This window comes from Salvelinus fontinalis, chromosome 42 (genome assembly GCF_029448725.1).
Source record: "Salvelinus fontinalis isolate EN_2023a chromosome 42, ASM2944872v1, whole genome shotgun sequence".
Taxonomy (NCBI): domain Eukaryota; kingdom Metazoa; phylum Chordata; class Actinopteri; order Salmoniformes; family Salmonidae; genus Salvelinus; species Salvelinus fontinalis.
In genome coordinates this window covers 17728541-17741105 of record NC_074706.1, presented here as the reverse complement: position 1 = coordinate 17741105, position 12565 = coordinate 17728541, and the positions used below count along the sequence as shown (strand labels likewise).

General features: G+C 42.0%; 1 protein-coding gene across 1 annotated transcript in view; it reads left to right on the top strand.

The window, feature by feature from the left end:
• The window catches only part of LOC129840965 (choline transporter-like protein 1), a 33528-nt gene extending 27625 nt beyond the window's left edge, over window positions 1–5903 (top strand). Inside the window, exons 12-16 of the mRNA XM_055909036.1 lie at window positions 3163–3246; window positions 3402–3539; window positions 3694–3930; window positions 4771–4851; window positions 4982–5903. Coding sequence (XP_055765011.1) covers window positions 3163–3246; window positions 3402–3539; window positions 3694–3930; window positions 4771–4851; window positions 4982–5008 — 567 coding nt within the window. The 3' untranslated portion in view covers window positions 5009–5903. The remainder of the gene's footprint in view (window positions 1–3162; window positions 3247–3401; window positions 3540–3693; window positions 3931–4770; window positions 4852–4981) is intronic.
• The last annotated feature ends 6662 nt before the right edge of the window (window positions 5904–12565 follow it).

The window sequence follows — 12565 nt, the reverse complement described above, 5'->3', positions numbered from 1 at the left end:
GATGAAATTTCAGAGGAAACCTGTGAACATTCTAATCATGTGACATGTCAATCTGACTAAATACACAAAATTTGATGATTTGTAAATTGTCTGTTGCAAAACAACAGTTCCCTCATTGTTTAACCAGTCTGTGTGATTGACATGAGAGGGGCTGAGTTTTTGCCATCAGGATTCAAAGAATGGAATGAGTTTCTCTGTAAAGGTGCAGACAGTGGAAGAGTAGATATGAGACCTGACCTCCACATCATAAAAGGAGACCTGACCCTCCTCATAGTCCACAAACAACCCCACCTTCTGGGGCTTCTCTCTCAGGGAGAGGAGGACTGTGGAACACAGTCCAGAGTCCATTCTCAGGGCTCAGTGTGATTTTCCCATTCCTGTCAATGGGCTCTCTGGTCACTCCAGTGTGATTCCCATAGTAAAATCTTCCCGAGGATAAGCCATCCTTTCCGAGGGTCATGGCATAACGATCAAACCTTTTTGGATTGTCAAGAAGATTCTGTGGTGTTTCCACATCTTACTTGTTTCCCGTCTTCAGACAGGATCAGACTGGGATGTGCTGTATCAGGGTCCAGAGACAGGTTCTCCATCTCTTTATTCAGTGTCCAGCTAAGACAAAGCTTTTCCTCACAGTCCCCACACACATATCACTGAGAACACTGAGCTCAGTGATGTACTTCTCCAGCTCTTCAGAGCCCTTCAGCCTGCCTCTCTACTGCTTTCTGCTTCTCCTCGATCACCTCAACGAGCTCAGCCTGGCTTTTCTCAATGGATTTCACCAGAGTACTGAAGGACTGCACGCACTCTGCTATCTTTCTCTCTGAATCGCTCTTCCTCTAAAAGGGACAGTGTCATGAGTCTTATGGTCTGACTCAGTGCAGAACTGACACACACATGTCTGGTCGGTCCTACAGAACAGCTCCAGGAGTCTGTCATGCTTCTTACAGATCCTGTCTTCCAGGTTCTCCACAGGGTCGATCAGTTTGTGTCTCTTTAAAGGTGGGGCTATCTGATGAGGCTCCAGGTGAACTCACAGTAAGAGGCCAGACACACCAGGCAGGACTTCAGGGCACTGAGGTTCATCACAGTGCAGACGTCACAGGGCTTTTTTTCCAGGTTTGGGAGGGGACTCATCTTTACCTCTGTCTCGCATCCTTTTAAAACTCTACAACCTCTCTGAAAGTTGTGTTGACATGAAGCTCAAGTTGTCTGGAGAATTACTCCTTAGACAGTGGACATTGACACAGGTCCTTGCTATTGCAGTACTTTATGACACAGGCCATGCAGAAGTTGTGTCCACATGAAGTGGTGATTGGCTCAGTGAACACATCCAGACAGATAAAGCACGGGAACTGCTCTTCAGACAGGAGACTGCTGGAGGAAGCCATATCTAGAGAGAGAGAGCAAAGTTGAAACTGTACAGCATTTTTTGTTTTACTGCAAACACTCTCTGAAATACTTCAGATCAAAATACTAAAAGACTCCAGCTCCAGATTATAATCAATCAATCAATAATGCATTATATATATATATATATATATATATATATATAGAAAATAAATTTGTGGAGTGGTTGAAAAACGAGTTTTAATGACTCCAACCTATGTTACGCCCTGACGTTTTATTTCTCTATTTAGTTAGTTCAGGGTGTGATGTGGGGTGGGCATTCTATGTTTTGTATTTCTTTGTGTTTGGCTGAGTGTGGTTCCCAATCAGAGGCAGCTGTCTATCGTTGTCTCTGATTGGGAATCATATTTAGGCAGCCTTTTTTCCCACCTATGTTGTGGGATCTTGTTCTTGTATTGTTGCTGTTGAGCCCTACAAGGCTGTACGTTTCGTTGGTTCTCTCTTTCTTGGTTTTGCTGGTTATCATTAAAGAATATGATTAACCTACCCCACGCTGCATATTTTCTGACGTATCAAATACTTATGTCATGCAATAAAATGCAAATTAATTACTTAAAAATCATACAATGTGATTTTCTGGATTTTTGTTTTAGATTCCGTCTCTCACAGTTGAAGTGTACCTATGATAAAAAATGACAGACCTCTACATGCTTTGTAAGTAGGAAAACCTGCAAAATCGGCAGTGTATCAAATACTTGTTCTCCCCACTGTATATATATATTTTACAGAGTATTTTCTATTTCCTCTAATGACAGTAGAAATGAGTCAATCTTCTAAATATAGTTAAACATAGCTACTGTAGATAAAGAAAACAGGAGATTACCATAAACTGTACACAGCTAACATTTCTTCACCCAGTGTAACGGCACTCGTCGGATGAAGAAGGAGACCAAGGTGCAGCGTTGTAGGCGTTCATGATTTTTAATAAACTGAACAGCGCAACAAAATAACAAAGTAGAAAAAACGAAAGCGCACAGTTCCGTCAGGCAACAAAACAGCTAAACAGAAAATAACTCCCCACAAAACCCAAACAGAAAATGACAACCTATATATGATCCCCAATCAGAGACAACGATAGACAGCTGCCTCTGATTGGGAACCATACTCTGCCAAAAACACAAACATAGATTCTCCCACCCGAGTCACACCCTGACCTAACCAAACATAGAGAATAAATAAGGATCTCTAAGGTCAGGGCGTGACACCCAGCCTTGTAAATCTCTACTCACCTGTGTCTATGTAAAAGAGTGTGGGCGTGTTCTCAGATTTTTTTTCTGGAGAGTCAGCATCGTGAAGAGACTTTTCTGAAGAGTTTGATGGTGTTTACTTGTGTGCGCAACATACAATAGTAGATGTATCCCATCCAGTGCAGCTCTGTGCTCTGGAACAGAATGAACCCTTCACATGGCTGATCTTTCTTCATTCTTGATACATTGTTTTACCATTTTAAAATCAAACAAGGTTGAACAGTTTAAACAGGAGTTACTAATCTAAGTAGAAGAAGTGTGAATCAGAAATGTTAAGTAAAGACCTATTGCGGGTGTAGGGAAGGTTTTCAGACAACAACAACAGTTAAAAATCCACATTGGGATGACAAAATAGTGGCAGTCTTGGCAGATTTGACCATTAATTAAGAAGCAAGACATATCCCAGATTGTGTTGTTAAACATTCTCGCTTTCACTTATACCAATTACCAGTTTGTCAAGTCAGACAATGGGTGGAGAACTCAAACTGAATGTGTTTTCTGTTGGTAGGAAAATGCCTGTGCTCGCTGTATGCTGAAAGCCTGCATCTGCTGCTTGTGGTGCCTGAAGAAGTGTCTAACATACCTGAATCAAGTAAGTGTCCTATCAGATTGATTGTCATCTGAGAGGTTGATTATTCTTACTATTACACACATATCATTGACAACAATCTATTTTACAAGGGAGACTCATTCCCAAGATAACATTGTTATTAATGATACTCCTGTCTCTGTCTGTTTTCACCACAGAACGCCTACACGGCCACAGCGATCAACAGCACCAGTTTCTGTACGTCGGCGTGCGATGCGTTTGTCATCCTGGTAGAGAATGCCCTCAGAGTGGCCACCATCAACACCGTGGGGGACTTTGTCCTCTTCCTGGGAAAGGTAGTGGCTGCATAGAGAGTTCTACATGCCATTTTAGGATTTTTGAAGCATAATGATTCTATTCAATCTATCACCATCTCTCTCTTTGTCTCTTTCCTCTTTTCTCCCTTTCCCACGCCCCTTTTTCTCCATCTTTCCCTGTGTGTGTGTCCAGGTACTGATCGTCTCCTGCACAGCGTTCGTCGGCGTACTGTCGCTCAACTACCAGCGGGACTACACGGTGTGGGTGCTGCCCCTGCTCATCGTCTGCCTGTTCTCCTGGCTGGTGGCCCACTGCTTCCTGTCTGTCTTTGAGATTGTGGTGGACGTGCTCTTCCTCTGCTTCGCCGTGGACACCAAGCACAACGACGGCAGCCCCGGCCGAGAGTTCTACATGGACAAAGCCCTCATGGTGAGGGGAAGGGAGGCCGGGTGGGTGGGAGACTATGGCTGGGTCCCGAATCTCCACCAGTCATGGATTAAAAGCAATGGATTGGTGTAGTCACAGATAATGCATTATATTGACCAGATACTCAAGTGGCCGCTCTAACACTGAAAAGAAATGTCTTAAAAAAACGTATCTTGCCAGTCGTGACGTGGCAAGATCTGGTGGGACCATTCTAGCCAATGCGTGGGCAGATACGCGTGTGAACAACAGGCACAACTCCGATATCAAGTGTTTTTTCTCAAAGTTGCCAGGATTTCACGTGTCCTACTTATGTCAGTACAACTGAAACAACCTAATCATTACGAGATCTATCTATTCTATATCTATTCGATCAGATCAGCCTCATGTAGTAAATAAACCATACCATTTTTTGCTAAACAAATTTGACCCTCATTGATCTCCATACAAAAACTTTTTTGAAAACACCATCTGCTGGGTAAGACACATTTTGGGCCCAGTTATCCCTCTCACGTCGCCTTTTCCTCTCTGCTGTAATCGTTGGCTGGAGGGAGTTTCCGCCATTGTTCAATTCTTTGGTAGAAGGTGGCGAATCGGGACGTAGCCTTATATATATATATCTCTGTTCCATTATCCACACTAACATTCCAATGTATCAGGCAATACATTCTAACTGGTATGCTAGTGTGGATAACGGAATGTAGCCTTTGTTTTTACAGAGTGCCACTTTAATCCATTTCTACGTGGTGAATAGTGTTTATGCACGTATTACACCAAACGCGCCTTGTTATCTCAACACCCAACACACACATTCACCCTCTCTCTTCTTTCTCCCTCTCTCTTTAGGAGTTTGTAGAAAACAGTAAAAAAATGGCGGGAAGGGATCGGGCCAAGGCAGATGGAGACGGTGGTGAGATGAAGCCCATGGTGAGTTAACCAAACTTTTCCTACGGTGAATACATACACTTACTTCCATAACCTAGAGTCATACACCCAAAATGACGATGCTGATGAAGACACTAACAACGTTTAACTCTCCATTTGTTTATTGTTGTAGACTCGTGGAGGAGGGACTTTTGCTTGACCAACCCAAACCAGAAGACGGAAACCAAAAGACATTCCAAACATTTCCATGATATCACTCCAGTCCCACGACAATATTTTTGATAACCTGTTTATTAATTTATGGCACATTTTACATGAAAGCTTTGTTTTTTTTAAAGCACAATGTCTTTTTGTAGCACATCTGTCAAGAATATTGTTAGTGTAGTTTTGTGCTATTGTACAGGCTGTAGAGTAGGTGTTTTGTAGTTTACCTTCTTGTGTGTGGAAGTATTGTGTGAGAGATTATTCAAATGCAGCATGTCATCACTGTTATTTTTTTTTAACTACTAATATTGTACACTGCAAGTGTTTGTATATCAATGTCTTTTTACATTGTGGTAATGATGATCATGGTCGCTACTTACGCTGCACTGGTACATCTAATTCGATTGTGACAAATAACTAGCATAACAGATGATCAACAGGCACTTTTCTCTGTGGAAAACTCCAACCCCAATGTCTTTTGACCCTGTTGAAAGATTTCCTTCATGGAATAGAAGAAAAAACGAATTCTGCATTTAGATATTTTTTTTTAACAGAATCTGTTAAAAAGCCAGCTCCCAATTGAGCATTTTACTGTTGTAGATCAAATAGCCAGTGCTATGTACTATGATAAGGATGTTAATATTAGTATTTTGAATGCAGGTCCTACAAGTACTGAGGTTGTGTTATGTCAAAAGCAATGCATTACCCTAATGGAAAATCCCTATATTGTGGCAACGTTGAGTCATTACTCCTTATTGAGTTTGGAATACTGTATCCATAGAAAAAGTGATTACCTATGACTGTATCTCTATTCGTGAATGCAAACAGAGTTTTATCCCAGAATATTTTGGATAACATTTTTATGCAGAGAAATTAAACAACAAAAAGAAGCAATGTCCACCTGTGTTTGTGAGAGCTGTGGGCAAGAGAAGATCAGTTCTAGAGGGACATGGGTTTGTGTCTGGATGTCATTAAGATATCCACTCAGGAAGAAACATTAAAACAAAATACCCAATAATAAATACAATATATAAACTCAGCAAATAAAAATGTCACTGTCAACTGCATTTATTTTCAGCAAACTTAACATTAATATTTGTATGAACATAAGATTCAACAACTGAGACATAAATTGAACAAGTTCCACAGACATGTGACTAACAGAAATTAAATAATGTGTCCCTGAACAAAAGGGGGGTCAAAATCAAAGTTACAGTCAGTATCTGGTGTGGTCACCAGCTGCATTCAGTACTGCATCTCCTCCTCATGGACTGCACCAGATTTGCCAGTTCTTGCTGTGAGATGTTACCCCACTCTTCCACCAAGGCACCTGCAAGTTACCGGACATTTCTGGAGGAAATGGCCCTAGCCCTCACCCTCCGATCCAACAGGTCCCAGACGTGCTCAATGGGATTGAGATCCGGGCTCTTTGCTGGCCATGGCAGAACACTGGCATTCATGTCTTGCAGGAAATCATGCACAGAACGAGCAGTATGGCTGATGGCATTGTCATGCTGGAGGGTCAAGTCAGGATGAGCCTGCAGGAAGGGTACCACATGAGGGAGGAGGATGTCTTCCCTGTAACGCACAGCGTTGAGATTGTCTGCAATGACAACAAGCCCAGTCTGATGATGCTGTGACACACCGCCCCAGACCATGACGGACCCTCCACCTCCAAATCAATCCTGCTCCAGAGTACAGGCCTCGGTGTAACGCTCATTCCCTCGACGATAAGCGCGAATCCGACCATCACTCCTGGTGAGACAAAACCGTGACTCGTCAGTGAAGACCACTTTTTGCCAGTCCTGTCTGGTCCAGCGACGGTGGGTTTGTGCCCATAGGCGGCGTTGTTGCCGGCAATGTCTGATGAGGACCTGCCTTACAACAGGCCTACAAGCCCTCAGTCCAGCCTCTCTCTCCTATTGCGGACAGTCTGAGCACTGATGGAGGGATTGTGCGTTCCTGGTGTAACTCGGGCAGTTGTTGTTGCCATCCTGTACCTGTCCCGCAGGTGTGATGTTCGGATGTACCTATCCTGTGCAGGTGTTGTTACACGTGGTCTGCCACTGCAAGGACGATCAGCTGTCCGTCCTGTCTCCCTGTTAGCGCTGTCTTAGGCGTCTCACAGTACGGACATTGCAATTTATTGCTCTGGCCACATCTACAGTCCTCATGCCTCCTTGCAGCATGCCTAAGGCACGTTCACACAGATGAACAGGGACCCTGAGCATCTTTCTTTTGGTGTTTTTCCAGTCAGTAGAAAGGCCACTTTAGTGTCCTAAGTTTTCATAACTGTGACCTTAATTGTCTACCGTCTGTAAGCTGTTAGTGTCTTAACGACCGTTCCACAGGTGCATGTTCATTAATTGTTTATGGTTCATTGAACAAGCATGGGAAACAGTGTTTAAACCCTTTACAATGAAGATCTGTGAAGTAATTTTGATTTTTACGAATTATCTTTGAAAGACAGGGTCCTGAAAAAGGGACTTTCTTTGCTAAGTTTTAAATATATATATATATAGTACCAGTCAAACATTTGGACACACCTACTCATTCAAGGGTTTTTCTTTATTTGTACTATTTTCTACATTGTAGAATACATTTTGATGTCTTCACTATTATTGCCTTCCTGAAGACAAACAATATGTACAAAACGCTTCAGTCTGGTTTTAGACCCTATCATAGCACTGAGATTGCACTTGTGAAGGTGGTAAATGACCTTTTAATGGCATCAGACCGAGGCTCTGCATCTGTCCTCGTGCTCCTAGACCTTAGTGCTACTTTTGATACCATCGATCACCACATTCTTTTGGAGAGATTGGAAACCCAAATTGGTCTACACGGACACGTTTTGGCGTGGTTTAGATCTTATCTGTCGGAAAGATATGTTTGTAGATGGTTTGTCCTCTGACAAATCAATTGTACATTTCGGTGTTCCTCAAGGCTCTGTTTAAGGACCACTATTGTTTTCACTATATATTTTACCTCTTGGTGATGTCATTCGGAAACATAACGTTAACTTTCACTGCTATGCGGACGACACACAGCTGTACATTTTGATGAAACATGGTGAAGCCCCAAAATTGCCCTCCCTGGAAGCCTGTGTTTCAGACGTAAGGAAGTGGATGGCTGCAAATATTCTACTTTTAAACTCGGACAAAACAGAGATGCTAGTTCTAGGTCCCAAGAAACGAAGAGATCTTCTGTTGAATCTGACAATTAATCTTGGTTGTACAGTCGTCTCAAATAAAACTGAAGGACCTCAGCGTTTCTCTGGACCCTGATCTCTCTTTTGACGAACATATCAAGACTGTTTCAAGGACAGCTTTTTTCCATCTACGTAACATTGCAAGCAAAAATCTGAAACTTTCTGTACAAAATTGATGCAGAAAAATGAATCCATGCTTTTGTCACTTCTAGGTTAAACTACTGCAATGCTCTACTTTCCGGCTACCCGGATAAAGCACTAAATAAACTTCAGTTAGTGCGAAACACGGCTGCTAGAATCTTGACTAGAACCCCCCAAAAATATCATATTACTCCAGTGCTAGCCTCTCTACACTGGCTTCCTGTTAAGGCAAGGGCTGGTTTCAAGGTTTTACTGCTAACCTACAAAGCATTACATGGGCTTGCTCCTACCTATCTTTCTGATTTGGTCCTGCCGTGCATACCTACACGTACGCTACAGTCACAAGACGCAGGGCTCCTTACTGTCCCTAGAATTTCCAAGCAAACAGCTGGAGACAGGGCTTTCTCCTATAGAGACTGGCCACCCCTCATAGCCTGGTTCCTCTCTAGGTGTCTTCCTAGGTTCCGGCCTTTCAAGGGAGTTTTTCCTAGCCACCGTGCTTCTACACCTGCATTGCTTGCTGTTTGGGGTTTTAGGCTGGGTATAAGGGTACAAGGCGAGACCCAGTTGCAGACACAGGAGGAATATGGTTAGAGTCTTAGTTGTTTATTTAATCCCAAAGGAGTAGGCAAGAGAATGGTCGCAGACAGGCGAAAGGTCAAAACCAGATTCTGAGTCCAAGAAGTACAGTGGCAGACAGGCTTGATGTCAGGGCAGGCAGAAGGGTCAGGCAGGTGGGTACGGAGTCTAGAAAAAACAGCAAGGGTCAAAACAGGGAAGACTAAAAAAAATAATAGAAAACAGGAGCACGGGAAAAACACAGGGGTTGACTTGAAAACATACAAGACAAACTTGCACAGAGAGACAGGAAACACAGGGATAAATACACTGGGGAAAATAAGCAACACCTGGAGGAGGTGGTGACAATCACAAGAACAGATCAGGGTGTGACACTGGGTTTCTGTACAGCACTTTGTGACATCAGCTGATGTAAGAAGGGCTTTATAAATACATTTGATTGATTTGATTGAAAACTATGAAATAACACATGGAATGATGTAGTAACCAAAAAGTGTTAAACAAATCAAAATATATTTTACTATCTTCAAAATGGCCACCCATTGCCTTGATGACAGCTTTGCACACTCTTGGCATTCTCTCAACCAGCTTCACCTGGAATGCTTTTCCATCAGTCTTGAAGGAGTTCCCACATATGATGAGCAGAATACTTCTCCTTCACTCTGCGGTCCAACTCATCCCAAACCATCTCAATTGGATTAAGGTCGGGTGATTGGAGGCCAGGTCATCTGATGCAGCATTCCATCACTCTCCTTCTTGGTCAAATAGCCCTTACACAGCCTGGAGGTGTGTCGGGTCATTGTCCTGTTGGAAAACAAATGATAGTCCCACTAAGCCCAAACCAGATGGGATGGAGCATCGCTGCAGAATGCTGTGGGAGCCATGCAGGTTAAGTGTACCTTGACTTCTAAATAAATCACTGACAGTGTCACAAGCAAAGCACCCCCACACCATCACACCTCCTCCTCCATGCTTCACGGTGGGCACCACACATGCTGAGATCTGTTCACCTACTCTGCGTCTCACAAAGACATGGCGGTTGGAACCAAAAATCTCAAATTTGGACTCATCAGACCAAAGGACAGATTTCCACCGGTCTAATGTCCATTGCTCGTGTTTCTTGGCACATTCAAGTCTCTTCTTATTATTGGTGTCTTTGCAGCAATTCGGCCATGAAGGCCTGATTCACGCAGTCTCCGCTGAACAGTTGATGTTGAGATGTGTCTGTTACTTTAACTCTGTGAAGCATTTATTTGAGCTGCAATTTCTGAGGCTGGTACCTCTAATGAACTTATCCTCTGCAGCAGAGGTAACTCTGGGTCTTTCTTTCCTGTTGCTGTCCTCATGAGAGCCAGTTTCGTCATAGCGCTTAATGGTTTTTCCGGCTGCACTTGAAGAAACTGAAGTTCTTGAAATGTTCCGTATTGACTGACCTTCATGTCTTACTTCATGTCTTAAAGTAATGATGGACTGTCGTTTCTCTTTGCTTATTTGAGCTGTTCTTGCCATAATATGGACTTGGTCTTTTACCAAATAGGGCTACCTTCTGTATACCACCCCGACCTTGTCACAACACACAACACAGCTCAAACGCATTAAGAAGAAAGAATTTCCACAAATTAACTTTTAACAAGGCACACCTGTTAATTGAAATGCATTCCAGGTGACTACCCCAGGAAGCTGGTTGAGAGAATGCCAAGAGTGTGCAAAGCTGTCATCAAGGCAAAGGGTGGCTACTTTGAAGAATCTCAAAATATAAAATCTATTTTGATTTGTTTAACACTTTTGGGATACTACATGATTCCATATGTGTTATTTTATAGTTTTGATGTCTTCACTATTATTCTACATTGTAGAAAATAGTTAAAATAAAGAAAAATCCTGGAATGAGTATGTGTGTCCAAACTTTTGACTGGTACTGTATACCCAAAAATAAAACAATATATTTAATGAAATTCTAATTGTGATGTTATTGTGATGCATTAACTTGGAAATAGCCCCCTATCAGACCAGGGTTCAAAGTATTTGTTTTTCTGTCAAATGCATTAGCTGCACTTGATTGATCTCGACTGATGTAAAGGAAGAAATGGAATAGTACCAAAAGTGCCACCAATCTGGCACTCCAGTCTATATCACTCAAAATATTTGAAAGAAAATACATTTGAACCCAGCTCTGTCCTGTATGAGTTTGAATATTCCTATCTCTTCTTTTCCTCTATCCTCTGGTGGACATCAGCAATAAATCCCAGATGCCCATGACCCCCATCCTGTTGTATTCAACCCCTTTGTTATGATAAGTCTAAATAAGTTCAGGAGTAAAAATATGCTTAACAAGTCACATAGTAAGTTGCATGGACTCACTCTGCGTGCAATAACAGTGTTTAACATGAAACTGGCTCTAACCAGAAGAGAAAGAGGAGGCATCGGTGCACAGGCCAGCTTCCCAGAGTCGCCTCTTCACTGTTGACGTTGAGACTGGTGTTTTGTGGGTACTATTTAATGAAGCTGCCAGTTGAGGACTTGTGAGGAGTCTGTTTCTCAAACTAGACACTCTAATGTACTTGTCCTCTTGCTCAGTTGTGCACCGGGGCCTCCCACTCCTCTTTCTATTCTGGTTAGAGCCAGTTTCATGTTAAAGACTGTTATTGCACGCAGAGTGAGTCCATGCAACTTACTATGTGACTTGTTAAGCATATTTTTACTCCTGAACTTATATGCGTTGTTCTGTGAAGGGAGTAGTACACAACGTTGTACGAGATCTTTAGTTTCTTGGCAATTTCTCGCATGGAATAGATTTAATTTCTCAAAACAAGAATAGACTGACGAGTTTCAGAAGAAAGTTCTTTGTTTCTGGCCATTTTGAGCCTGTAATAGAACCCACAAATGCTGATGCTCCAGATACTCAACTAGTCTAAAGAAGGCCAGTTTTATTACATAATTGCAAAAGTTTTTTTTAATGATAAATTTGCCTTTTAAAATGATAAGCTTTGATTAGCTAATTGGAACACATGAGTGACGGTTGTTGATAATGGGCCTCGGTAAGCCTATGTAGATACTCCATCAAAAATCTGCCGTTTCCAGCTACAATAGTCATTTACAACATTAACAATGTCTACACTGTATTTCTGATCAATTTGATGTTATTTTAATGGACAAAAAAATTGCTTTTCTTTCAAAAACTAGGAAATGTCTAAGTGACCCCAAACCTTTGAATGGTAGCGTATATTTAAAAATGTTTACTTTGTTATTATCGGGTACTGTGTGTAAAAATATATATTTTGAATTCGGGCTGTAACACAACAACATCTGGAATAAGTCAAGGGGTATGAATACTTTCTGAAGGCATTGTACAAGCAGCTCAAAAGAAAAGTATGCATTTTATCATATTCATTCACTTTTCAGTCACTTTCCTAAACCAACACCTAGCTTATAGGCACATTATTTCCCTTATCACACACTGTCTTAGATCCACAGCCAGCTCAAAGGAAAAGTATGCCCTTTATCGAAGTACAGTACTGTGGAACCAGCTCAAAGGCTGAGTATGTCCTTTACCACATTCACTTATGCAGTATCAACAACCAGCTTTAAGTCCTTTTTCACAATAACTTACATCCACAACAAGAG